The 26,580-nt window shown below is 42.2% G+C and overlaps 3 protein-coding genes across 8 annotated transcripts in view; 2 read left to right on the forward strand and 1 right to left on the reverse strand.

Moving 5' to 3' along the window:
- Nucleotides 1-1,259: 1,259 nt before the first annotated feature.
- ddx3xa (DEAD-box helicase 3 X-linked a) lies at nt 1,260-14,386 on the forward strand. Of its 3 annotated transcripts, XM_034562117.1 has the most exons (21): nt 1,260-1,431; nt 1,529-1,601; nt 2,462-2,513; nt 2,864-2,911; nt 3,650-3,709; nt 6,776-6,949; nt 7,246-7,393; nt 7,653-7,757; nt 7,857-7,956; nt 8,068-8,203; nt 8,380-8,477; nt 8,567-8,665; nt 8,770-8,930; nt 9,035-9,179; nt 9,264-9,408; nt 9,653-9,703; nt 10,109-10,290; nt 10,465-10,582; nt 10,682-10,838; nt 11,099-11,253; nt 11,424-14,386. In XM_034562117.1, the coding sequence occupies exons 2-21, from the start codon at nt 1,557-1,559 to the stop codon at nt 11,507-11,509; spliced, it is 2,265 nt and encodes a 754-aa protein (XP_034418008.1). In that variant the 5' UTR covers nt 1,260-1,431; nt 1,529-1,556; the 3' UTR covers nt 11,510-14,386. The 3 variants fall into 3 exon arrangements, with proteins under 3 accessions (XP_034418008.1, XP_034418009.1, XP_034418010.1); XM_034562118.1 differs by lacking the exon at nt 3,650-3,709 and having other exon boundaries at nt 1,261-1,431; XM_034562119.1 differs by lacking the exons at nt 3,650-3,709; nt 6,776-6,949 and having other exon boundaries at nt 1,261-1,431.
- Nucleotides 14,387-15,974: 1,588 nt separating this feature from the next.
- nyx (nyctalopin) lies at nt 15,975-20,426 on the forward strand. Its single transcript, XM_034561882.1, has 5 exons — nt 15,975-16,026; nt 16,214-16,278; nt 17,533-17,819; nt 18,377-18,681; nt 19,598-20,426. Exons 2-5 carry the CDS (start codon nt 16,257-16,259, stop codon nt 20,424-20,426), a joined length of 1,443 nt encoding a protein of 480 aa, XP_034417773.1. The 5' UTR covers nt 15,975-16,026; nt 16,214-16,256.
- A 3,083-nt stretch (nt 20,427-23,509) lies between these two features.
- The window catches only part of caska (calcium/calmodulin-dependent serine protein kinase a), a 93,432-nt gene continuing 90,361 nt past the window's right edge, over nt 23,510-26,580 (reverse strand). For all 4 annotated transcript variants that reach the window (XM_034561357.1, XM_034561356.1, XM_034561355.1 and 1 more), the window contains 2 exons: nt 26,459-26,542; nt 23,510-25,053 (listed from right to left, as the gene is read on the reverse strand). In XM_034561357.1, the coding sequence (XP_034417248.1) occupies nt 24,877-25,053; nt 26,459-26,542 (261 nt within the window). In that variant the 3' untranslated portion in view covers nt 23,510-24,876. The remainder of the gene's footprint in view (nt 25,054-26,458; nt 26,543-26,580) is intronic.

Raw genomic sequence — 26,580 nt, forward strand, 5'->3', positions numbered from 1 at the left:
CTAAATGGACTGGTACATAATGATCCTCACCTACTTTGATCAAGTTGAGCAACATTCTTCAAGTAGACTGGCGCACCTTAGTGTTCGGTCTGCCTGCCGGGATATAATGCTACTGAATGACTAATAAATATTGCAAGTCGTGACACCTGAGGCAGATAAGTGCACACAGAAACACTGATATTCCTGCCTAACCTGTCAAGGAGGCTCAAACAAGTACTGTGAACAATGACTGGTTTTAATTAAACAAATCTAGAGGGAGGGTCCCTTTTTCAGTCTTGTATAAATCTCAGTTGTCGATTGGTAGACATAATCTTACCCGATGAGTGATGCCTTGGACTGAAGGGGAACTGCCAGTGGGCACCAGCCTCACTCAGCGGGTGTCATTTCAGAAAACTCTCACCAGTTGACCTCTCCCAGAGGAACCAATTGCCTCTTGTGTACCTAATGCCAGCAACATATGGTTCACTCAGCCCCCACTCTGTTGGTACGGCATGAGGTCTGGTGATAAATGACGAGAACAGGCCTCACAGCCTCCACTGTACGCAGAACAGAGGGCCCACTACTAGAGGAAAGAATGAGAGGAGGGGGTTGTGCCTGGAAGAGACGGGGTAAAGCTTTGCTTGAGCTTATGCAAGACCCTCCTGACCTTAAAGGACGATCGATTAGGGGAAACAGTTTATATAAAACACTATACATACACAGCATATAGGCTTATCTGACCCACAGCTTTGTGCTTCAGGAGACTCGACTCCACCACTTCTCACTCTGTGTGAATGGTATTTTTGTGTCTCTTGTCTGTCCTCCTTGTCTCATTGTCTTTGTGGTAGAGGAGGAGGATGTGTTGCCCGCCTGGAAAATTGCTTGTCTACCCTGATTCATATGCTTTATATATGTCTGCACTTTATGTCATGTATGTTGTCATTCAGTTCATTAAAGTTGTTATCTTACAATTGTTAATTTGGTCTACTCTCTGTGCATATGTAAATTATCTGTCTTGGAGGAAGAATCCCTCCTTCCACAAAGTGTATCAAGTTGTTAATACTTAGGCACACATACATTAAAACACTAGGACTTTAACTTTAATGTGGAGTAATAGTATTAGAATCAGTTTCACTTCTTCCACCGCTGCTTTAATGATTGGTTTCCTGCGACTGCAAATAGCAGCTTTTTCTCCACCAATCCGAGAAGGAAGAAAAGTTATCGCGAGATTTGCCCAACAGCCCGCTGGCCTGGGGTTACAGAGGCGATATCTCGCGCTACCTGAGCCCTCCGTGTCTCATTCCACCACGGTCAAGCCTGCCGGCGGAGTTCCTGTTCTATAGCTTCACTTTAATCATTTCATTTGGAAACTTGAAACGGACATTTATATTTATAACAAACGTCGTTTTATTTATTTAAAGTAAACGCAATCGCCCGAGCTAACTTTTACAGGTAACCGTTGGTTTCAAGGTCGACAATTTTGTACAGAAAAATTTCACGTAACAGCGTAGCCGGCTCGCGCTAACAAAGAAAATCCTTTTCTCTTCAGAAATAATCCCCCATTGCTCTCTTTAGTTATGAGTCATGTGGTCGTTGATAATCCACACGGTCTAGATCAGCAGGTGAGTACTTTTTTTGGTTATCATTAACTGGTTACTTTACTCCTTTTTGTTTCTTTAAAAAAAAAAAAAAAATTCGTTACGCGCACGCAGTTTCGACAGAAAGAGCTAAGCTAGCGCTGCGGCGGCTAAAATGGAGGTGATGGTGTCGCTGTTGAGGAGATTGTGATGGCGGAGCTTGTCGCTGCGCGGTGCAGGCTAACCACGTTAACACGCGTGTTCGTGGCGGCGGTTCACTTAATCGAGTGGCCGACGATCGGCTCACACGCCCAACACAAATATAGTTTTAGTCGAAACGTATTTAAATGTAATTAAAAGTTATGAGGGGTGGCTGACGTTTTAGGAAGCTGCCGGTGTCCCGTGGAGTTAGCCGGCTAACGTCGGGCCTGCTCGACCTGAAACGTGGCGCAGGAAAAAAAATACGTTGGCAGCGGATTTTTTTTTTTTTAAAGCCATCATTAATGTTTCTGAAATGTAACGCTCTCAAGTGAATACATTCAGCCACTGACCGTAAAGCGTTTCAACGTGGACACGTCTGGTCACTTTCTGTATTTGAACGTGTTATAATAAACCACTAACTTTTACTTTTGTCTTATTGAATTTGTAAGCATTGTGTGCGTTGAGTTGGTTTAAAGGAGCAATAAAAAGCTGTTTAGTGGTGGTTCGTTTCGACTGAAGTGTAAAACTTGGTAAAAAGCCAAATATTTCAAGTTGGATGGTTGTTTAAGATATTGAAAGATTATTACTTTCTTTTAACAATGATCGTGTTGTGTATCTTCACTATTGGTAGTTTGAGTCAAAGTACTGCTCATTTTAATGTAAACCAAATGGCATTCTTATATTTTTCCTCCTTTTGGTTCTAGCTTGCTGGACTGGACTTGAACTCTCCTGACGGACAAGGCGGAGGAACTGGCAGTAAGTAATAAAGCAGATTTGACTAGACACCAATGTAATAAATTGATGGCATTGTCCTCAATCTGCTACTTTTGTAGTGTTGACTATAGTGAAATAGCTAATGCAAACTACTGGTTTTCTCTAATGAGATGTATTTTTACTACAGTGTTACTAATTGGGGAACATTATGACACCAAATCAACTCTTACAGACGACCAGCAATCCATTACATTAATTTTGAGGGGAAAGGTGGTTTATATGGTCTTGTATTTATACCTGCAGTATAATACTGTTAGAAAACAGTATTAAGAATGAGTGTATTGTATACAGCTCATTGCATATTTATTTTTATTTTTTTTACCTCCACCCAGGACGTTACATTCCACCTCACTTGAGAAACAAAGATGCACCTAAAAACGGTAAGTTTAAATCGAGCACGCTTACTGACCCACCATCAGAACATCAACGCCGGTCTGGTTTGTGACGTTCTTCTTGGTGTTAAAAGCCCATCAGAGCAAGGTAAAAGCAAGCACAGCCAAGAACATATTGGTGAGGCTGTAATAATTGATTCTCAATCAATTGATCGTGACCAGCCAAGACAAAGATGATGTTCTGCAGCGTTTTTGCTGCTTCCGATTATTTTTCTACTTTCACAAGTGCACAGAAAGGAGAGAGAACCACATAATGTCATTTCTCTGTGCATGATGGCTTATCAAGATAAGCCATCATGCACAGAGAAATGACATTATAAAATGGATAAAGACAAGTGGTACTGTAAAATGTCTGGAGCCTGATGTGTTCGCCCCAGGCTGATCATAAGTAAGAACGAAGCAAATGTAAAATATTTCACATTTGAACTATTGTCATTCCGTCTTTCCCACGTTTATTGTCTCACTTGTGAGCAAGAGGAGTGTTGGCTGCTCTGATGAAGGGGAATGTGGAGGGTGGGTTAATTCTAACAATGTTTTTGTAGTTGGGATGAGGTAGTCTTGACGTTTTTTCCCTGTACTTGTTGAGCCTCCTAAAGCGTTGAATCGAGACAAATGCTGTGCCTGGCATAATACGCCAGATCATTTTACATTTTGAACAAACTTGGCATAATGGTACTGTCATTGCACACTTGACGTTTTCTTTTTTACTGTTTTCTCATTCCACAGTGGGAAATGCTTATTCCGCTGGTAGACAGTACGGTTATTCAGTGGCACCAGTAAATCTCTGTAAGTCCCTTCTGTCTGCTTTCGCTGAGGGCAACCTGCATTTCCAGATGCATGAAATAGCCATTTTACACACAGCAAAGCCAGTGTGAAGAGGGAGAGTTTTTGAGCTGTACACTTTACAGTAAAGAATGATGGGCTCATGATTAATTAATGTGCTTCTCTACAAGGATGCTTGCATTCAAAATGAGAAATGTTATAAATAATGGGCAGTTTTATAGAAGCATACGCTTGCTGGGTTCATGCTTTTAACTATAGTGGGTGGAATTTATCCATTGAATAATTTTTTTCCCACATATATGTAAGCCCAAATTTCACCTGCAAATGTCCCAAAGTTTCTTCTAAGCAGTACCTACAACCATGGCAGGCAGAGTGAGCAAAGACTAAGAAATATCTATCTATACGACAGGAGGGGATGACTAAGATTGGTAACTATTAGTGTAAAGTCAAGCCCAACACTCGTACTGCATGAGTCAGTAGTCATGGGTGAGTCTTTTTATAGCCTGCGTCCCTACCTTTGCTCAGGTTACCCAAGACTGGCCTCTCAAGAGCTTGCCTTTTACCATGCCTACAGTGGGGGTCGGCGAAACAGATGTGGTATACTTTGACCTCTACCTGCATGCCATATACTTGTTGGTGGATTTCATAGTGTGTGTGTGTGTGTGTATATAGTGGAACACTGGGGCATAATCAATGTGCCCTTGCTTTGTCATAGTCACTTGAAAAAAGCAGTAGAAATCTTGGCCTATTGCAGTTAAAGCTGGCAAGGAGCTTACGATGCATGGGGATGGTGTCTACAAGATGCACTGCATCACTAGTGGCTGTCTTACTAATAATGAGCCAATGTCAACGTTTAAAGTAGGACAGGGTGATAATGCTGTGATAATAGCCACATTTTTAGGGCTATGCCTATATAAATATATTTATTTTCTTTGATGCAGTTGTCAACTAGTTTGTATTTAATTGGTCTGTTATCTATTTGATATAGACATACTTATTGGGAAGGTAAAAACTTGCTGTCAAAAAGTTCTTAACACAATGTTCACGTACCGCAACACATATCAGCCTACTTTGATGCGTTACTTATTTTGTTCTCCAAATTCATGCTTTCTCCCCAGAATAAAAAACTCTCACGCATGCTCATATGCAACGCAATCGACCAAGAGCATGCACGCCGCAATATATTTGATATAATGCACTGTTCAAACATTCATACCCTTTAACCTCTGTTGGTTTCAGTCAGGTAATCAAATACTGGATTTTAGTTTGCTGCAAAACATTTCCCAGTTCTTTATACTATTGAAATGACAAAGTTTAATAACTAAACACTGTGCAGAGAGTGAGTACACAAAGGATTTTGTTTTAACAACCAAATGCCTCCGCTGATTTCTTTTGATTTGTCACTTTCTGTTGGAAAGTTATCATGACTATTAAAATCTACTGAAGCACTTGATGGTGTAATAGAGGTGAGCATACAGTCACCACTCATGGATATTAGTTTCTGCAAAGTTGTATAAAGTACAATGATTATTGGTTGTTGTCCCTGGCTTTTTTATGTTAAAATTATTAGACGACAAAAAAAGCATAAATGCCGATGTCCTGATTATTTTTGCTGATTATTGCCGGATAACAATCGTCGGTAAAACTTTACTTCTCACTGTGATGTTTAACGTCAATATAATCCGTAGTTCACATGCGCGCCGAAACACAAGTGGTAATTTGTATGGATCGATAGTGGCTTGTTGCATGTCTATTAATGTAACACCTGACTTGCTCTGTGCATTTAAGGATAATGCACCAGAAATATTATGTTGGGCTAGCAGACTGTCAGTGCTGATTTAAGGTGCATCTTGAATTACTGGGAACCATTGTTTTAGCCTTCAAAATCCTTTTTGAAGTTTCATGTTTTTCCTATTCCAAAATGAGGCAATTACCATTCTGCATTGCCATATTTGTTTGTTTTTGTCTTTTAAACGTAACAACTTGCGCAACACATCAGGGGAAACTACTTGAAAGCTACATATGATGTGGTCAATCCAACATTGTGCTGCGAAGTGTTTGGTAGCTAAGTTGCACCGATACGGGCCACTGCAACAGTTTTACAAATGAGCCTTGCGATCATGTAATTTGTACTCGGGGAGTTGTCTTGTTTTTGTCCATTTTGGTGGGTTGATGAACTGGGACATCACCTGCATTGCTGTCTCAGAAAGTGCGGCTTTCACACTGCTGCACGGTGTGGTGTGCTTTGCAATAATTGCACATTCATAATTTTTGTCCGATACCTGGCCAAATGACAAAACATTGTTTAATGTATTTAAATTAGATTTGCGCTTTATCTAAACATTTGCACCGTGGGGAAAGGTCTGAATGCCACATCTGTATTTATCACTTTCTTGCCTATTGTGATTGCAATGCAGCTCTGGGAGGCCCCCAAATTCTCCCCAAACTGACCAAAATCCATTTCTTGTTACCATCAACATGGTACTTTTTTTTTAGCTTGTTTGGATTTTTTTTTAATTATTGTATATTAATGATGGATTTAAATATTCAGATCAGTATAGGAGACCAAAACCTGGGATCTCAACTTTTTGAAGCTGAGGACAGTGCGTGTGCCTGTGTGAAGCACACTTTCCCTTTGAAGCAGGCACTGTGACTAAAGCATTTGCCTGTTGGCCCACAGGTATGAATTAAGATCCTCACCAGACTAGATCTGTGTGGTGACATATCCTCAGCTACTTGTGTAACCACAGTGCTAACCAATATTTGCCCAAATCCTTTTTGGTGTAGAACTTGGTCTGCATTTTTTTGCCCAATAATATTGGACAACATATGACAAATGTTGAGTTCTTTTTTTATCCTGATAGTTTATCAAACTCTGTCCAGCTTCAAGTCTACTATGGATTTGCTTGCATCCCACCCTAGGCTAAAGAGTAGGTCAGTCTTAAGAAGAGGGGCTTATGGCTAATAAGGACACTTGAGCAGCGCTAAATGAGTATTTGCTTTCTGACACAAATGTGCAGCATCATGCTCTTCCTCCCAAGCCTCTCAATTTGTTTTCTTTCCACAAAGATACGCCTGGATGGGACGGTGGACGCGGCAATGGATTTGTGAATGGTTACCACGACAATCGCACAAATGGGGGCTTTGGAGGGCGGGGACCCCCTTGCAATGACAATGGTGGGCGTGGCGCCTACCGCGGTAACAGGGGTGGAGGCCCGTTTAATCAACCATTGCAAAATGCAGGTGGGAAACCTGTCGTGCCGTAAAATGTCAAACTATAGCTCTGGTTTTTAGAGTGACAGTCTAGTTTGAGATGGAAACTTCGCCCTCCCCCACCCTTGTTACATACAGTAGTTACCGTAGCAGAATACTATTCTGCATAATGGTTTGCAGTTAGTTTTCTTTCTGGGAAAGAATGAACAATTAGCTGTGCACTAAAGGGAATGATTTTTGCGCTGCTTTTGGTAAGAAAGCGGTGCAATTTGATGATAGCCAATTTGCAAAAAGAACATGTGACTGACCGTCTCAGTTCATTACAGGATTTGGTGGTGAAGGCGGCGGCGGTGGCGGCGGCGGCAACTGGGCTGGAGCTCCTCGGGATGCTGCCTACAACAGCTTCGGTGGACGTACTGATCAACGGTCAAAGTCTACCTTCTTCAATGACCGTGGGTCAAGCTCAAGGGGAAGGTGTGTAAAATTGTTACGTTTGATAACAAACTGCCTCGAGTCTGCACATTGTGTTTTATTACAATGTCTTGTAATGTTTTATAATCACTCCAAAGTACAAATAGCTTCTTTTTTTAGCAGCCCCAAGATTCCTAGTTTAAGCATTTAAAAAAATTACGATGTTAAACTTTTCAGCCAGTATTAATGGGTATTGTCATATTAAATCAGACATGAGTTTCTTTTGGCTCCACACATTAACACACTGGGGGCCTGTGTACAGATATGAGCGTGGGGGCTCTTCTGGTGGAGGAAGCAACCGGTGGGGGGACGACTCCAGAGATGATGATTGGTCCAAGCCCACTGCGCCCAACGAGCGCCAGGAACAGTAAGAAATATTTTGCTCACAGATGACCTAACGTCACAAATAACGTCAATTTTGTGATTTGGTTTGATCTCAACTTTTGCAAACCTTTTTCTTTTATAGAGAGCTTTTCGCTGCAAGCAACACTGGGATAAACTTTGAGAAATATGATGATATTCCCGTGGAGGCCACCGGTAGCAACTGCCCACCCCACATTGACAGCGTAAGTGTATATTCAGAAGTGCTTTCATATTTAAAATGTGTGTCCTTAATGTATAGATTTTATAGGTGTTAATAGATTATTTTTTTTGCTGACTGTCTGTTTATTCCGTAGTTCCATGATGTGGACATGGGGGAGATCATCATGGGGAACATCAACCTGACTCGCTACACTTGTCCCACCCCGGTTCAGAAGCATGCTATCCCCATCATCAAGTCTAAGAGAGACTTGATGGCTTGTGCCCAGACTGGTGAGTATTTCTACATATTCTCAGTGGATATGTTTGACGGCCTTAAGTAGATCAACTAGCCTTTTTTTTTCTAATTGAAACGTTGAGGTTGTATCATTTTGCTTGCATCTTTTGCCTCCATGGTTTAATATTTTTTGTTTTAGGTTGTCTAATAAATGTAATCATGTGTGTTCTAGGGTCCGGTAAGACTGCTGCTTTCTTGCTGCCAGTGCTGAGTCAAATTTACAACGAGGGGCCAGGAGAGGCCATGCAGGCCTCCAAGAACAATGGACAGGTATTGGGGAAAGAAAATGCACAATAACTGAACTTATCCTGTGTTGCCTTTTGATTGTGGCTAATGCACATTATTTATTTCATCCTCAGGATAGTGGAAGGTATGGCCGCCGTAAGCAGTACCCACTCGCCCTTGTTCTGGCTCCCACCAGAGAGCTCGCCTTGCAGATCTACGATGAGGCCAGAAAGGTATACATCTGCTATATCAGACGCCACATGGAACAAAACACTTTTTGCCTGAACTTTGAATATGCATCTTAAAACTTATTTTTCCTCTTCTCCCTACAATTTAGTTTGCCTATCGTTCACGTGTGCGTCCCTGCGTGGTATATGGCGGTGCGGATATTGGACAGCAGATCAGGGAGCTGGAAAGAGGATGTCACCTGCTGGTGGCCACACCTGGACGTCTGGTTGACATGATGGAAAGGGGCAAGATCGGTCTGGATTATTGCAAGTCAGTAGAACCGAGGCATCCTGAAAGATATTTTTTTGTTTGTTAAAACAACGGAATCCAATATTTGTTTAGTTTTTGTAATTCAATTTGAAATGCGTCTGCAGCTTCTTGATCCTGGATGAGGCTGACCGCATGTTGGACATGGGTTTTGAGCCACAGATCAGACGCATTGTGGAGCAGGATACAATGCCACCTAAAGGCATCCGCCAGACCATGATGTTCAGTGCCACCTTCCCCAAGGAGATTCAGGTCGGTTGGACAGTCAACAATGTAATGAATCTTTCTAAATGTGATCACTATCTGCATACTTATCTATTTGATTAATTTTCATAGATCCTTGCTCGTGACTTCCTGGAGGACTACATTTTCCTGGCAGTGGGCCGTGTCGGTTCCACTTCAGAAAACATTACCCAGAAGGTGGTTTGGGTCGAAGACACAGACAAGAGGTCATTCCTTCTCGATCTGCTCAATGCCACAGGTGAGAAATGCATACATTATTATGCCACTCATGAAGGTCACATGGGGCTCTAATCCATCATTGTGTATTTCTCAGTCTGCCTTATAAATAATAATAATACAATATAACAAAATGTCATACAGGGGTGAGCTGTCACTGAAATAACGTGCCGTGTTTAGTGGGTTTGCGTCTCCATATTGATCTTAAGTTGTTATGCGTGTACTGAGAAGCCTCACGTTTACGGTCCGTTTTGGTTTTATCTTAGTTATTCCCAGTGAGGTTCCGGAAAGTGTACCTGACGCCCCAGAGAAACCCGGTAAGTGCGAACATATCACAATTTCCCTCTGACTCACAAACCAGAGACATCACATCCCGCAGTTCATCCTGTGCATCTGCTCCCCAGCTAACATGGCCCCTAGTTTATACAATTATTGAATTGTAAGATATTAGGTAACAATCCTAAGAACCGGTGTTGGTCGTCACTAATTTAGACAGAAGTATATCAGTTCTCTTCAGAACAGTGCAGAAAACCTAAAGCCAAAATCTACTTTTACTTTTTTTTTCTTAGAATGACACTTTTAAATTCCCGCTACCATCTTTTAGTTACACAAATCCATCTGTGCCCTTATACTGAGTTAATAATTGTTATATTCTCCCTTTCCTTTCATGCTTTTTATCCTGCGCTCCTCCCGTTTGTCTCGGCCTCTTTCCGGCTGCACAGTCAAAGAGGCGTTAACTCTGGTGTTTGTGGAAACCAAGAAAGGAGCAGATGCCCTGGAAGACTTCCTTTACCACGAGGGATACGCCTGCACCAGCATCCACGGAGATCGATCCCAGAGGGACCGAGAGGAAGCTCTGCATCAGTTCCGGTCTGGACGCTGCCCCATCTTGGTGGCCACAGCTGTAAGTAACCGTCACTGGGTCAGAATCTGTGGCTTTGGTTTAATTAACAAACGTAGTCGGCAGGTTTTATCTGTTTTTAATTCAAATTCCATACGTTATTGGACCTGTTTATTTATATATTTTTTTTAAACAATTTTCTTCTAACTTTAATTTCATACTTTCTTATTTTCCCAGGTGGCTGCCAGAGGTTTGGACATCAGCAATGTGAAGCATGTCATTAACTTTGATTTGCCCAGTGACATTGAGGAATACGTTCACCGTATTGGCCGTACGGGACGTGTGGGCAACCTTGGTATGGAATTGTTTATTTATGTATTTTAAACCAGATTGTTGTATCCCTAATGTACAATAATATTTTAATATCTCTCTCATCCTTCACTGTTTGGTGCAGGTCTGGCCACGTCGTTCTTTAACGACAAAAACAGCAACATAACCAAAGATTTGCTGGACATTTTGGTGGAGGCCAAACAGGAGGTTCCCTCCTGGCTTGAGAGCCTGGCCTACGAGCACCAGCACAAGAGCACCACCCGTGGTGGGCGCTCCAAGAGGTAATTGTCTCCAGCAGGAACAACTGCATTTTTAGAACATGCCGAAATGTCGTGTCAGTCAGGTGTGACTCTCAAACTGTCTCCTTTTGGACCTCATTAAGTTGAACTTGTGTCGTAAACATGTGAACTCTTACTGCATTGCATTTTTGTTCTTCTGGAAAATATCCATAAAAATATAATCCTCTGAAACTTTAATCACTTTTGATATTTAAGAAGTACAATCAGTACTATAATATCTAACAAACTTACTTCTTGTGAAGGTTCTCTGGTGGTTTCGGAGCTAGAGACTACCGTCAGACGCCTGGTGGTGGCCCTGGAAACTTCGCTAGCAGCCGAGGTGGCGGACGCAGCGCTGGAGGCCATGGAGGAAGTCGTGGCTTTGGCGGCGGTGGAGGCGGTGGAGGAGGTGGCGGCGGTACGAACACACTTTTATCTGCGTTTCACTTTGTCCTGAACTTAACACAGCCATGTAGAACCTTGCTGCTCCTTATATCACACATGCTTACTGCTAATGGAGGTAGCATTGTGTATATGCTTTAAATGTTGCTGCGCGGCAGACTGACACTCTGACTTTGTCCTTCACAGGTGGCTTTGGCGGCAACTTCTACAACAATGACGGCTATGGAGGGAATTATAGCAACTCTGGTAGTGTGGATTGGTGGGGCAACTAGTCGCCATAGGAACAGGTTGCCATGCCAACCCAAGGGAAACCACATGTTAACTTAAGCCAGACCATAACAACCCTCCCTGTGTAGCTTCACTGACACACAGTACATTACCAACCCTGGTTCTCTGCCATTTGCTTCTCTCAAAAAGGAAGTGCAGCACGACGCTAAGGAAAGTCACCAGCACGTGCAATGCACCGGAGAACGCAGAGATTCGCACACCTCAGAGTGAGCATGGATGCTGACATGCATTGTCCGATAGCAACTTCGGGCTTTCATTGTTAAAAGTATTTTTGTTCTTTTTGTGGAAGAAAAAAAAACAAAACAAAAAAAAAAACAATCGATTAACCTGAGGATCATTTGTATGTTAATGTACTGTGCCTTTGGAATTTAGACAGGAAATCTATGTTTTCATTTCACCAGATGAACATGGCCAAGAGCTCTAAATTTGATTTTACTATTTTGTTTGGTGAAAAAAAATATTAGAAAGGTAAAATAAGCTTGGACTTAATCAAACCTTGGCAAACACTGGGGTATTGTGGCGCTGAGTCATGATTCCATTTGAACTTCAAAATTTATTGCAGGAACATCATGTAGCCTTTTCTATAGTCAAACAGCAATGGAGCCATTACTATGTCTAACACAAACTGGGCCGCTCTGTGAGGCAACTGTATTTTAATCCTAAGGGACAAAGTTACATTTCGTTTTTCTTTTTTCTTTTTTGCTCACTCTATCCTGGACAGGCTCCTTTTTATGGATATGATAGTCTTTGAAATAGCCATTCCTATTGTAATCTTAAGAAACACATAAGTCATTAAGCTCAGTGCCAACGATTGCTGAGGTTTAAACGAGAATAATCACTGCTGGAACTTGTTACTCCACACTTTTAAATTGACTTGACAGTGTTACGGCAGCTAGTACGTTAGCAAGTGCTAGCTATGTTAAGTGGGCGGTGTTTTTTGTTTATTTTTACTTGAGACATTTTTGGTGCAGGTGTGTGCAAAATTGAAAAACTGAGTCAGTTTTTTGATTTTTGAATTGTTTCTCTACAAATATGTATCAAAACAAAAAATGCCTGCCATCTTGAAAGTGAAGTTCAAAATGGCTGCATAAAGGACCACAGCATCGGGAGGGCATAGCGTGGTGTTAGTGTTTACTGAATCGACCGGCAACCACGAGGCCCAGATGGTATTCTACGCTTGCAAGTGTTTTGTTTTTTGGTCAAGGAGGAAAGACACGTGAACTGAGTCGCAGGCTTAACTTAATTACAAACGTTTTCTCTTTTCAAGCTGCGTTGGAGGCATGGTTCATCTTAAAGAGACAGGCATTTGAGTGATCACTGAGGTTTATCAATTAAACAGCGGGTTAGAGCAGCACTTCGACCACTGGGGGGGGGTTTAGGAGAACGGGGTAGACGCGGCTTTCAGTGCACCGCTATCGCCGGTGGCTTTGGTTTCCCATTGCTGCGTAGTATAACTGTGGAGGGGGCCAAAGACTGGGGGAGGGGAGGGAGTGCCCACCTTCCTTATGGAACATTTCAGTACTGTCAGGTCCTCTGAGAGTTTATCTGCTCAGACGTATACAAAATCTGTGGCTTTGCCAAGCCAGAGCAGGCTTTTCCTCTCAAAGAGGAGCAGCCATCGAGAGGAGGAGAGATGGGGCGTTTCACCTCAAAATGCTCCCAATTTTCTCATCGGGTGTGTTGTGCCTTGAAACCTTTTTTTTTTTTTTTTTTAAGATACTGAACTATAAGCGGATGCACTGACAGTGTTGAGAACTTGAGATTGAATGGTGCTACTTGATTTAAGTGTGTAGGCCCTTGTTCGTCGTGCCCATCAAGTTTTACAAAGTTCTTTTATTGCACATCTAGAGTTTTATATAGATGTCTTGGATATGTGTCCTTAAGCTTCCAAATATTGTGTGTGAGGAGATTGTGAAAAACGCAGCTTGTTTACAAAGGGGACAGGTTCTAAACGTTTAAACCAGGATTTATTTGGGACCAGGGGATTTAGCAGTTGGGGGGGAATTTAGCCATTTGCACAGATTTCTAGATTCTACTTTTGCTGCTAGTTTTGTGTAATTTATTAAGCATTTTTGACAAATATTTATTTTTGTAAGCCTCAAAGTGATTCTTTGAAAGTTTCAGTAACTTGACCAAAAGACAGTACAAAAAACACTGGCACTTGAATGTTGAATGTCACCTGTTTGCGTGAAATTTATATATTTCGGGGTAGTGTGAGCTTTTTAATGTTTAAGATACATTGGACTCAGTAAATAATATCCACAGCTGTTTCAGGGCCTCCTCGTGGCCAGTCATCTCTTAGATTCTATTAATTGGTCAACAAAATTTGAAATGGAATTGAACAAACATGCCAAGGTTTGGAATATAGCTGTCAAAATAGCAAAAAAGAAACTCTTAAGCATATCAGTGCTGAAGTGTTCAGATTCTCCAATTGTGTGCATTATTGATTCTCTAATTTGACCTGATTATTTTTCTCCAGTGAATGTCTGGCACATGGCAATCCTTAAAGAAACAAACATGTGGTTTATTCTCATTGTTGTATTTGCATATATGAAACCTCTGGAGTTCTCTTTGAATGTGACTCACGTCTGCAGAATTGATTTTTTTCCAAGTCAGCTGTTGGAATTTGCTTGAGACGAACAGGAGGTTCTGTGCAGGTTGTTGCAGGCAGAACCCAAGACGTGCTCCACGTTCTCCAGGGAACTCCAGAGCTCCTTAGACGTAGACTTTGCTTTCTGTATTAGCTGATAGGCTACTGCACCGCATGGGAAATACTCAGCTGTGCAATTGTATGATTTTACCAAAATAAAATGTTCTGAATGCAAAAAAAAAAGTATCTGGAAAAATCCAGCACGTTTCATGAAGACTTGTTTACTGTGGTTGTGCAGAGAAGACCTGTAGCAGCAGCCGGTTTCCTTGTGGATTCTGGGTGGACGGGCGGCAAAAAATTTGGTATCGATTTGGATGGGCTTCATTTCTTTTGAAAAAAAAATATAAAGATTTCATTTGTAAATTCATCTGTGTGGATTGTGTTCTTTCCCCAAAACGGCTCTGATTTAATAAGGGAACCACTAATAAAACTAACTTTTGATTATTGCCAAATGTTCCAATTAAAGTCACTCAATTCTAAAACATACAAATATATTTAAGATGGTTTTACAATTTACACAACTACTGTGAGGCCAAAATACTGAAGTTACTCGAAGTGCATCACTGTTACTATAAACAACCCACGCCCGACATTTAAAGTGAAACAATGAGATGATCGCTATTTCACAAATAAAAGGACACTAAACTGGTGACATTTAAATATTAGTCATTTTTAGATTTTATAAGTTTAGTTTATTTAACCAGGAAAAACCTCATTGAGATTAAACCTCTCCTTTACCAGAGTGTCCTGGCCAAGACCGCAGTACAAAGTTTCAGACAACATAAAACAGATTTGTTATTTTGTCTCGTAGTTTTGTTTGTCATCTCGTTTCCTGGTTTGTTTTTGGTCTCAAACAACTTTTTTGGGGGGTCATTTTGCTTGTCTAGTCATTTGTTTCTTTGGTTTTGGAACTAGTCACGTGTGTGTATATGTGTATATATATATAATTATTATTATTGTCTATAGTAGTGTTGCAGGCAGTCGGAACAGGTGAGCTGACCCCACACACCCAGACCATCAAACACAGAGCAGAGAGTTGGTAGCCAGATGTGCACAGATTATGGGATGTGTGCTGAGCTTTTCAAATGACAGTCTGGTGAAATGAGGGTACAATTATCATGTGATGCCTCTACAGATGGCGGAAGCTTTTTAGGCCGAAAAGTGAAAAGACTGGTTGCACATCCAGCATCCCCCCCACACACACGCACGCGCGCGCGCGCACACACACACTTTTTGGAAGGTTTTTCCATGTCACTCTTGAAAGGTCACATCGTCTCTAATGTGCTGAGGAGGTTTTATAAGCACTGAGCCGATGTCGCCCGTTTAAAACCTTGTTGCGTAACAGCTGTGTCATTTAGAAAATAGCGTTTCTAGGGACATTTGAAGTCTGCGGAGGAAGATGACCGCGGAGTGATCTTATTCAGCAAACTATTGATCGCCTCAACAGATCCCCCTGATCCATTTCAACATATGCAAGGTGTGCGTGTGCGCGTGCGCGTGCGTGTTTGTTTCCACGTTACCGCTCTGCCTCGGCGGTTTGATCCGGAGAGCTTCGCTTTACTTCTGTAATCCCGACAACCGCGCATCTCACTCTCCATCCATCACTCCATCCATCCATCCAGGGGATTTGACTGCCATTAAGAGATGGCTTTTTGGTCTGTGTGTGTGTGTATTATAAAAAACACACGCACACACACGGGGGTGGCGTGGGTCAATTCCCAACAGCACACACTTTAGCTGGAGAACAGCGTCGGGCAGCAGCCTCCGTGATGCCGTTGATGGCGCGCCGTGCCCACGCGAGGACCGTGTCCTTCAACACGCACGGGCGCACCGGTCTGGACAGATCTACAGGTACTTCCCTTTCTGGTTCATTTGACAGATGTGAGATTCATGTAATTGAGCTTCCACAGAGATCTGCTTCGATAGGATCGTAGCGTCACCTGCAGACTTTAAAACGCCGACGTTGAGACACTATTATTCATGTGATTCTCAGCGGTTGATCATGAAGTGCTGCGGTGCTGTGTTTGTTCCGTTTCAGACCTCCGTTAATCCCGGTTTGTCCCACTGGAGAGGCTTCAGTCATGACTGTCATCACTTTCACCGGTCAGTTTCTATCCGTTCACTCCTCCACTTTTAGTGATTTATTTGTGTTCTCTTCAGCTTAAACTGGTTCGGTGGAAGAAGCCTCACACTGTCAATCCTCAGGTAATCATAATTAATAAAGTTCTTCCAATGAGCCATCTAGGAATGCTGGTTGGCCTCCATCAAAGACATTTCCTCCACAAGGGTTGGGTGATTGGGTGATTGATTGATTGACTGATCGATCAGACTAAAAGGCAGCGGGGAGCGCGAGCCGACGTGAACTGGATGGAGGTGAAATCCCAGGCGCAGACAATGCCCATTGTTGTGTGGCTCATCTCTGGTGTAAGCTGGTGTGTCTTAATCACATCATCATGCAGCAGAGCGACAGTTCAGCCCTCAACCTGCCACTCAACGGGCTCAACGCCACAGAACAGTGTGTGTGTGTGCGTGTGTGCGCGTGTGTGTGTGTGTGCGTGTGTGCGTGTGTGTGTGTGTGTTGCAGTTCCTTTGCAGCGACATGACGTAAAGAGAGGTCTGTATGCTTATGAAGAAATGAAGATCATGTAAGTCATTATTATGACTTACTATCTCATAATTATGATTTAGCATCTCATTATTATGACTTACTAACTCATCAAATTATGACTAACAGGATCTTCCTCACAGTGGCGGAACTGGGCTTCCACAGTTTATGCTGTAACTTGGAACTTACGTGCCGAAAAAAACAACCCAATAAATAATGGCAATAAAAACAACTATCCAACTCTGGACTGAAGGGATCAGCTATTGTTGCAGAATATGTGTAATGTGTATTGATCCAATGAGCAGGGGAGGAAATGTGGATTAAAACTGAAGTCAAAACGGGATCCTTTCAGAAGCTTCCAGTAAAACATTCTTCGGCTGCTAGCTGTTTCCACCCGTTTCCAGTCTTTGTGCTAAGCTAAGTTAGCTGCTGTCTGTGACGTCAAGTCTCAGCAAGGAAGAGAATAATTGGAGTTCCCTGAAATGTGTCGCTGCAGAACAGGATGACCAGAAATTCCAAATGTAAATCAATATTTCAATCATTTAGATTTGGCTCCTTTGAGATGATGGGTCATTTTCTCCACTTTATTGACATAAATATGTTGGGGCACCACTGACCTCCAATCCCCAGCCTCAGTTTGAAACGTTTAAATGAACATCCAGATGTTTTTTTGTAAACACCTGTATTGATCCTACAAACTGTAATATATGGATCACAGAGCTATTTGGACCCCTCCCTCTGTGCGTCTCCAGTCTCCGTGCTGTGCCTGCTGCCCCAGGCGGTGCTGACACGCTGGGCTTGTGTGCGGGCGTGTCCGGCCTCCTGCTCCTGCACTCAGGAGAAGAGCTGCAGCGTGCTGTGCGACCGCTCCGGCATCGCTGAGGTGCCCAAAGAGTTCCCCTGCGAGGCGTCCGCCATCAACCTGGACAAGAACGCACTCAAGTTCCTGTCGGAGAGGGCCTTCGGCACGCTGCCCGCCCTCAAGTTGCTCTCTCTGGACCACAACAACATCTCCTTCATCACCCCCGGAGCCTTCAAGGTCTGCTGAGGTTTCGTGTTGATGCTTGGTTGCACTTTTTATTTGACATTTTATTATTTTTAAAGAGAAGCAGAGATAATCAATAACATGTTGTCAGGAATTTTGTACTTAAAATTGAAAAGCAAAGTGTTGTCTGGGAATTTAGGACGGCGTGCAATAGGTTTCCATTATATGAAGGACAAGGTTGAGGGTCCTCGAAGGATTCATTTGAACCTTTGACCTCCAGTAGAGAGCGAAGAGTACACACACATTCAAACAGCAAAAGAAATTATATAACAATTCATACAAAACAAACAAACATGGATTTACTTGAGAGTGATAGGTTTAATAATATTTATAAAATAATAATATAATTATATTTTTGGGAGAAAACTACCTTTTTTTTTAAAAAGCCTGTATTCCCCACAGAAAACATTCAAACACTTTTCTTTTGCGGAGAAGTATTTTGTCTTATTGGTTTGTAGCTTTGGCTGAAGATATCTTTAGTTGGGGGGGTCTTGAGAAACTACATGTTGAAATCTCCATATTTCACACACAGCTGACCCTCTGTCCCGCAGGGCCTCGCCAACTTAGTTGAGCTGAAATTTGCGAACAACGACTACATCAGTTACCTTCACACGCGGACGTTCTCGGGGCTGAAGAAGCTGGTGCGACTGGACATGTCCAACTGCAACCTCTTCAACATCCCCGACCGCATCTTCCTCGAGCAACCGGCGCTGAAGGAGGTGCTCTGCTTCGAGAACCACTTCCGGAGGATCCCCGGAGCCTTCCGAGGGATGGAGAACCTGACTCACCTCTACCTGGAGAGGAACAGGATCGAGGCGGTGGCCTACAACTCCCTGCTGGGCCTGGGGAGTCTCAAGTGAGTCCCAGGCTGGAAGTAGCTTGTGTGACGGGGCCTGATCCAGGGCCGTGACACTACCGTCACTTTATATCTGGACATTTGGATCCTTTGAAGGCTCATGAAACGTGTAACAAGAGTAGTTTCAGATAATAGCATCTCACTGGCTTGTAGACCTTTATTATTAGTGACTTTTTAGGAGGAAAAAAATGCATTCGGCACATGTCAAGTCTCAAAATACAAGAATTTGCACAAGCAAAAGCCGTTAAATCAAGATATATTCCAAAATCACTAACAGCGTCACACTGTACAGTCTTATCTGAAAGATATACTACTTTAATACTCCAAAATAGAACAGTAGTGGTAGCTTTGTACAACAACTGGGGAAATAGACTTTTTACTTCAAGAACCCAAAGACAATGTTTGGTGAGACTTGAATGGACAAAAATACTCTTTCAGTTAAATCATCAATAAAATAAGGTGTCAACTACAAAATGTGCATTTGGTAAGAAGTGTAGTTATTGTTTTGTCTTCAATTGGAACTGAGCTCCTTCCATTCTCTAAACTCTTTACTCACGATTTGACTTTTTATTTGCTTTAAAAAAAGCAGCCGTTTCAGGACATTAATGACGTTTTTTAAAAGTGGAACTATATATTTAAAGAAATACATCTTCAGGAGGAACAAATGGGCTTGAGGTTAAAGACTGGGTTAAGAAGTCACAAGTATTTGACTATTTCTGTGTGTTTTCATTTATGCAGGATTTCTGGGTTTTGTTAAGCAATCCTTTAATATTTGTCTTTTCTCACTGCAGTCATCTCTCTAGTTAAAGATATGCTGACCTGGCAGTACCTGCTTTACCTGCTCTATGAATGGCCTATGGTAAAAGAAATCTGAAGTCCTCGGTTTGGTCTTTTAAACGTCTTCCTCTCATATCAGGTACCTGAACCTCCAGGAGAACCGCATCAACGTGATCCACGACGGCGCCTTCCAGGACCTGCTGCGACTGGAAAACTTCTACTTCAACGACAACCTGCTGTGCGATCTTCCCCGGTTCGCCTTCAGAGGCCTCGTGCGCCTCAAGATGCTCAACCTTGGGGGGAACCTGTTGACCAACGTGTCCAAGACCTGGTTCGGCGACCTGGTGGAGCTGGAGGTCCTGTACCTGGACAGGAACCAGCTGTTGAACATCGAGGAAGGCACGTTTGAGAACCTCACCAGCCTGATCACGCTCCACCTGAACAGCAACAACCTGACCACCCTTCCCCTCCCGGTGTTCCAGCCCGTCTACCTTCTGGGCCGCCTCTTCCTCTTCAGGAACCCCTGGGTGTGCGACTGCTCCCTGGAGTGGCTGAAGGGGTGGAAGGAAAGCTACCAGCTGGTGCGAGACATCCCCTGCGCCTCGCCCTCCTCCGTGGCGGGACTGGACCTCAGTGAGGTGGTTTTCGCCAGGGTGAACGGCACGTGCGTGGACCCCGGAGAGCTGAACCTGACCACGGCCCCGTCGGAGATCGCCTCCACCACGGAGAACCGCTTCAACAGCCTCATTTCCAAGCTGCTCCAGCAGGAGATCAGAGAGGAGATGGGCAACGGCACAGAGAGCCTTCGCAACGGGACCCTGCTGGACCCCGAGGACGGGCGGCTCTCTGCAGGGGTCGGGGGTCATCGGGCCCAGGCCAGCCAATCGATTCTCTGTGTCATTGCAGTGTGGCTCTTCTTGGATTTGATTGGCCGGTCAGATATGAATCCCTGTCTTTCTTGCACATGAGAACAGCGTGAAAGGAGGGGGTAGCTTTTCCAATTGCCGATCAGATAAAAGATGTTTTCATTTATCCGCGAAGGCACAGAGGATGTGCGGCTGCTGGTGTGAGTCTGCACTGCCAAACATATCAGAACATTACAGCTCTCTTCAGAGGGAAGACTGACGCACAATCTATGATATTTATAGATTACACATCTGATGCATATCTTTGCTTCTGGTTCATGAGCAGCTGGACGGGATTCCTCTCTACAATCACAGAGGCGGGTGTTGATGTTCACACTGTGGATTACTGTGGCAAAGGGATGAAAATGTATATGTGAACCTCCACCTTTTGTTGCATAACGCTCAATTTTAATTAATATGATGTAATATTCGTAGCATTGCATAGTCTGTTACGAGTGTTTATTACATTTTTTTGGGGGGGTATTTTCACTCACATCAATGTGTAAAGTTAAAGGAGATAAAAGCTCCCGTAGTTATCTCCTCAACAGATGTCCTCTCTGCTCGTCTATATTCATTCAGCTCTAAATGTAGGTTCTGCAGCTTTTTCCATAAATGCATTAATCTTCTTATTGCACGCGGCTCAGTGCTGCTTGTGTATGTTGGAGGGACTTTCGCATTGCTTTTACCTCGCGCCACACAGCCTGGTCTGGTGTGGTGTGATTGCCATATGTCAGATTGTGGCTGGGGGAGGGGAACGTGTTGGTTCCCTGTGGGATGAGAAAAGCTTTCAGGTACATATATTACATTTCATACAAATGAACTGTTCTTAATTTGCTATATATTTTGTATACTGTTCATAAACATACATACATACTGGTGTGTTCTCTGTAGCTGAAATGGTAAAGAATATCCCTGTTCTAACACCAGCCACTGCTTTCTTTTTACCCCGGTGGATGTTAGTTTGGTTTGGACTGTCAGTGATCCGGTTCGTTGGTGTTTGAAGACAACAACGCGGTGTCACATGATATATATTTTTTAATCAATAAAAAAAATTGAAATGCTGTTGAACTTTTGACTTGTCTGCTGAGTGAGTCTTTTCAGCGGCGAGCACCAGTTAACTTGCACACTGGCCCTTTAATGTGGGATTAGGGCGGGACTTAGACAACTGGAGGCTGCTGCTCGTCACCCCTCTCATTTACCATCATTCTCGTGCAGCTGGCCTTTTCTGTCTGCTTGATAAGGTGTAACAGAAAAAGTGTACTCACTGGTTTCAGACGCTGGTATATATTTCACAGTGCAACTATATTGTAGGAAAATATGGTAACAATTAATTTTACAGGTCGAGTCATTTCTACCCAGAAATTCCTGGAAAGAGACAGAGGAAATATAAAAAATAGCAATAATGTTGTTTATTTTATACACTACATGAGTATTGTATTGCGATTTCATGGCTCGAGAAGGTCTTTAATAAATGATTCCTTGTGGGCAGGATGGATAGCGCTCATATAGGAAGTCATCATCATGTGATCAGAACTCTCTCCCTATGAAACGCTAATCTAACTAATATCGCTCCTTCATCAATGGGATCTCTGAGGAAGGGAGCTGCCAGCTTATCCAGCTAACTTCAGTTAGTCTGCACTGGAGCAGGTTCAAGTTTTTGGATGTGTTGCTATGGTGATTTTGCCAAACTTGCTTTGTGGAACCGAAAAGCCTGACTTATGTAATCCTATCTTAACTCAGTTAGCCAGGTGCGAAGAACGGGGCCCTGGAGTCGGTTTCATCTTCAACGTCACGTGAAAATGCAACTGTTATTAATTTTTAACCTAAAAGTTAAGGTGGCCTGTATCTTTATCTAGAAACAGCTTGTCAGGAGCCAAACCCAAAGAATAAAATTGAATATTCTGTGCGTGTGGTACATAACATAATAATATCTGTGTCGCTGCTCTTCTACTTTGTCAGATGTACCTGAGAAGCTCTCCAGCCTGCCGTAATAACAGGTGTTACGCAACTCAATGGTTTGACCTCCAGATTCTGTGACCTCCGTATGGATTCATAATATCCTACTGTTGTTGGTATGTAGTGGTGGAAGCACACATGTACTGCTTGTACTTTACTTTACTATGACTTATGACATACTATACTTTTTGATATTGTAATAATAAAATCCACCTTTAAAGAGCAAAACAAAACACGCTGTCCTCAGTTTACTGCTTCTCTTGTTCAGATGTTATTGCTGTGGGATTACGCAACAGTAAAGCAGTGTTCATTCTAATCACTCACTCGGATTGATTGAAATCACTAAATGCAGCACTTCACTGGGAAGTCAGCTGAGTTCACCTGAAATATGTATGGCGGCCATTTTACTTAAAAGATGCACAATTATTTCATTTGTCCTCCTGACCAATTAATAGACAGCATAATTACTTTTGTTTGGGGCTAAAATTATGAGTAAATCTTAAGAATTAATCAGTTGATTGTTAATTATTCCTCAAGGAAAAATATATTTAAAAAAAGTTTCCAGATTCTCAAATGTCAGTATTTACTGGTTTTACTTTGTAATTTTCAAAATAATTTGCAGATGAATTAATAATGAAGATAATCTAAATGGATTTTCATCATTAATATTTCAGAGATAGAAAATATGTTTCTGAACAAAATATTAGCTAATGTATGGAGACGAGATAACAGCCAGTACATATTTATTTCCTTAATTTCAGTATTCTTCATCTCTGAAGTTTAAGATATGAGGCAACATTGAGAGTTTAGACTCTATGAGTTAATAAATGTAAAGCTTCCTGTTTTTAATCACTTAACAAAAATAGTGTCTGTAGTGTTCATATTCAGAAAATGTATCGAATTAATTGTTTTCAATATTTATCTTAAGCAAAAAAAGCCCCAAATGAACTGCAAATGTAAATTTGTAGTTTTTCTTTGTCCTCTCTCGGTAAAATGATATCTAATAATAACTCATAATGTACTCATGAAAACCCAAAGTTAACAGTTGATAGTCAGCTCATTAGCAATTACCCAGAATCCCCCGTTACAGGAACTTTTACTTTCTTATTGTGCCTCCTGCCACGCCTGGACCTCAGGACTGAGCGGGTTTGTGTCATGTGGAAAAGAAAAGAAGAAGAGCCACTCCAAGGTTCACTTTTCCAACACATAAAAGGAAATATATTTAAAAAACTGAAGAACTTTTATCATTGCAGTCATTTACACAAGGGGCAGTTTGTACGTCAGTCTGCCATATTCATATACATGTTATTCAGATGCACAGGCCGCCTCCTCTTCCCTCGTCACCTTTGCAGGATGGATGGAGTACACTTCCTTTGCAGATGCTTACACAGTTGCAGAAAAAAAAAATCAATATTTCAACTCTCATCAAATTTTTTCACTCAGTTGAGACATTAATACTCTTGGACATCACATTTTCTGAAATGGCAAATGAAGAATAAGGTGAACTTTTTCCTCTTTTTTTTGGTATGACAAATCAAAAAGAGAAAAATCAAGACTTTTATTAGATTTTTTCATTTTACAAACACATCTCACTACATGGTCGATCATTTTTTTTAATTTCTTTTTTTTTTTTATAAATCTGTGGTTTAGAAATGTCACCTGAAATGCAAGGGATGTGCATAGGTGTCAAGTCAACGTCTGCTTCTGTCGCTGATCGTTTTTTGCTTCCCTTGAGTTCAGTCTTTCCAAACAGCTGGAATGTGTTTGTTTTTTTGTTAATATATTTTTGTCTTCTTTTCTTTCTTGGAGGTTTACAGAGGGACACTGGGAACACCGACTGACCGACAGCATGGAAGCTTGCAAATGTCCACATGCATGATAACCTCATTCAAATCTCTAACACATTTATGGATTTATTTAGAAGAGACAGTACCTGGTAGGCAAGTAGAAATGTGGAATCATAATGTAACCGTACCAAAAAGCTAAATAGGATCATGACACAATGAAAACCAGCTTTACAGCTTAGAGAAAGAACAAGACAGAATAAATAATGAGGGATGGCGACATGATCTACAGATGAGAGGACATTGCAGTGTGTTTGTGTGCTTTTACTTCATTCTGCCGAGAGACAGAATACCCCGACAGTGTCTTTCTACAGATGGTTCAGTACTACGACACCCAACACGACTACAATGAGATGGGAGGACGGGGCACAGTACTGTCTCTTTAAAACAAACATCTACAAAAATGTTGCCTCCTAGCTAGTACAGACATGACAATATTCACTTTTGTTTAAACTCTGTTTTTATACATCACTATGACTAAGTCGTCCGTCAGGGCAAGAGGCCGATAATTATAAGGCCGCAGGTCGTTAGTGCAGCGTCCAGGAGGATTTGGGTTTAATGGGGATTTGGGTTCCATCCATTGCCGAGTAGAGAGACGTTTCCCATTGGTTTTTGTTAAAGTTCTTTATTTATTCTTACTTCAAAGAGGGAATGATGGGAGTTTGGCCGTGTTGTTGCTGCTGAGGGGAGGTGGTGTCTGTCGGGGCTGCAGCTCAGTAGACCCAGGACACGGGAACCCACTGGCTGGTGGTGCACACCAGATCGATGGCCTCCTCCAGGTGCCTGATGGTCTCATCGATCTCGTTGTTGATGATGGTCTGGTCGAAGTAGTGGGCGTAGGTCTTCTGCAGGATCTCGGACTCCTTCTGCAGCCGCTGGAGCGACTCATCCTGGAGGAAGAGGAGGAGGAAGAGGAGGAACACTGGGTGTTAGACGCTGGTGAACGCAGAGAGAGTGATGAAGAGCACTTATAGGACTGACAGAGACGTTCTTAAGGCCCTTACATACGGTGATGGAGCTATTCAAGACGAGAAACATGGTGAAATCCAGAACTATGATCAGAAATCCTCAGATGTCTCCCCCCAACCGAGAATATGGTGTTTGAGTGAAGCAATTAAGGACAAAAAGCTGATATGATTGATTAGTCAATCAAACTGTATATTTTGGGACAATTAAAGCATCAACTTAAAGGCTCTATTTTATCACCAACACTCACAATTTGGCAAGAAATATTGATGGACCACTTCTTGTGTAGTTTATCGTGGTCACCAGACATTTATTACATAATCTTTTTGATTTAATATGTATCATATTAAGACCACAGCGCGCGCGCGTGTGCGAGCACACACACACACACACACACACACACACACACACACACACACACACACACACACACACACACACACACACACACACACACACACACACACACACACACACACACACACACACACACACACACACACACACACACACACACACACACACACACACACACACACACACACACACACACACACACACACACACACACACACACACACACACACACACACACACACACACACACACAGTCAGGCTTTACTTACTGGCAGCGTTCGACACCACCTGGGCATCTGAGAGGAGCCAAAGAAACAAACGCATGCAGCATGCAAAAGGAAACAAGTGCAGAGGAGACTGAGAGAAGGAAACACGAGCGGAGAGCCGACAGAACGAGAGGCTTCTCACAGCGACTCCGCAGAGTTTAAGGCGTAATTAAATGACGTAATCCGAGTCATTGACAGACATGTACAGGATGTGAACTGATGAGGTAATAACTCGTATCGCTTTAATCTAAACGTGTAAAGCAGATTAGAGGTGACTAGTCGATCAACAGAAAATGTATGAATCAAAAAGGTACCATTGGTTGAATAAAACAAACAATTCACATAATCCACTATTATTGTTGTTTATTAGACAAGTAAAAGAAAAATATTTGGATGTTAATCAATTTTAAATAAACGCTTATCGCAGCGCATTTGCAATATATTACATCTCTAAATCCTGGAGACGGGAAGTTAATGAATTATTTTAAATGTAGAATTTATTGGGACTTTGGTTTTTGATTATTAAAAGGGTAAGACAAAAAAAAGCCCATGTGTTCCTACTTAAGATGTAAACCTTTATTATAGTATGGACCATAAGTTACTAAATGAACATCATTCTGTATTGAAGAATACTTGCAACTTGAGAACATAAACTCATGTTTACTGAGGAAATAAATCATGTTCTCATAGACTTGTGTAATCCTACCTCATTGATGCCTGGCGTAATCGTTGGTGCAGCAATGAAGACGACGTACGGGGCGAACTCTGCTGTCCGCAGGACCTTCAGGGCCTGATGGAGAACAGGCGTTAGTGGTCAAAATGCACACA

This window comes from Cyclopterus lumpus, chromosome 21 (genome assembly GCF_009769545.1).
Source record: "Cyclopterus lumpus isolate fCycLum1 chromosome 21, fCycLum1.pri, whole genome shotgun sequence".
NCBI lineage: Eukaryota > Metazoa > Chordata > Actinopteri > Perciformes > Cyclopteridae > Cyclopterus > Cyclopterus lumpus.

Excerpts from the sequence above, each read along its gene's own strand:
- nyx (XM_034561882.1), top strand. The coding sequence starts at position 16,257 with ATGACTGTCATCACTTTCACCG. Across the intron at positions 16,279-17,532 it reads GACTGTCATCACTTTCACCG|TCTCCGTGCTGTGCCTGCTG; the intron begins GTCAGTTTCTAT and ends GTGCGTCTCCAG. Across the intron at positions 17,820-18,376 it reads TCACCCCCGGAGCCTTCAAG|GGCCTCGCCAACTTAGTTGA; the intron begins GTCTGCTGAGGT and ends TCTGTCCCGCAG.
- ddx3xa (XM_034562117.1), top strand. The coding sequence starts at position 1,557 with ATGAGTCATGTGGTCGTTGATAATCCACACGGTCTAGATCAGCAG. Across the intron at positions 3,710-6,775 it reads AGTGGCACCAGTAAATCTCT|ATACGCCTGGATGGGACGGT; the intron begins GTAAGTCCCTTC and ends CTTTCCACAAAG. Across the intron at positions 10,839-11,098 it reads CGTGGTGGGCGCTCCAAGAG|GTTCTCTGGTGGTTTCGGAG; the intron begins GTAATTGTCTCC and ends CTTCTTGTGAAG.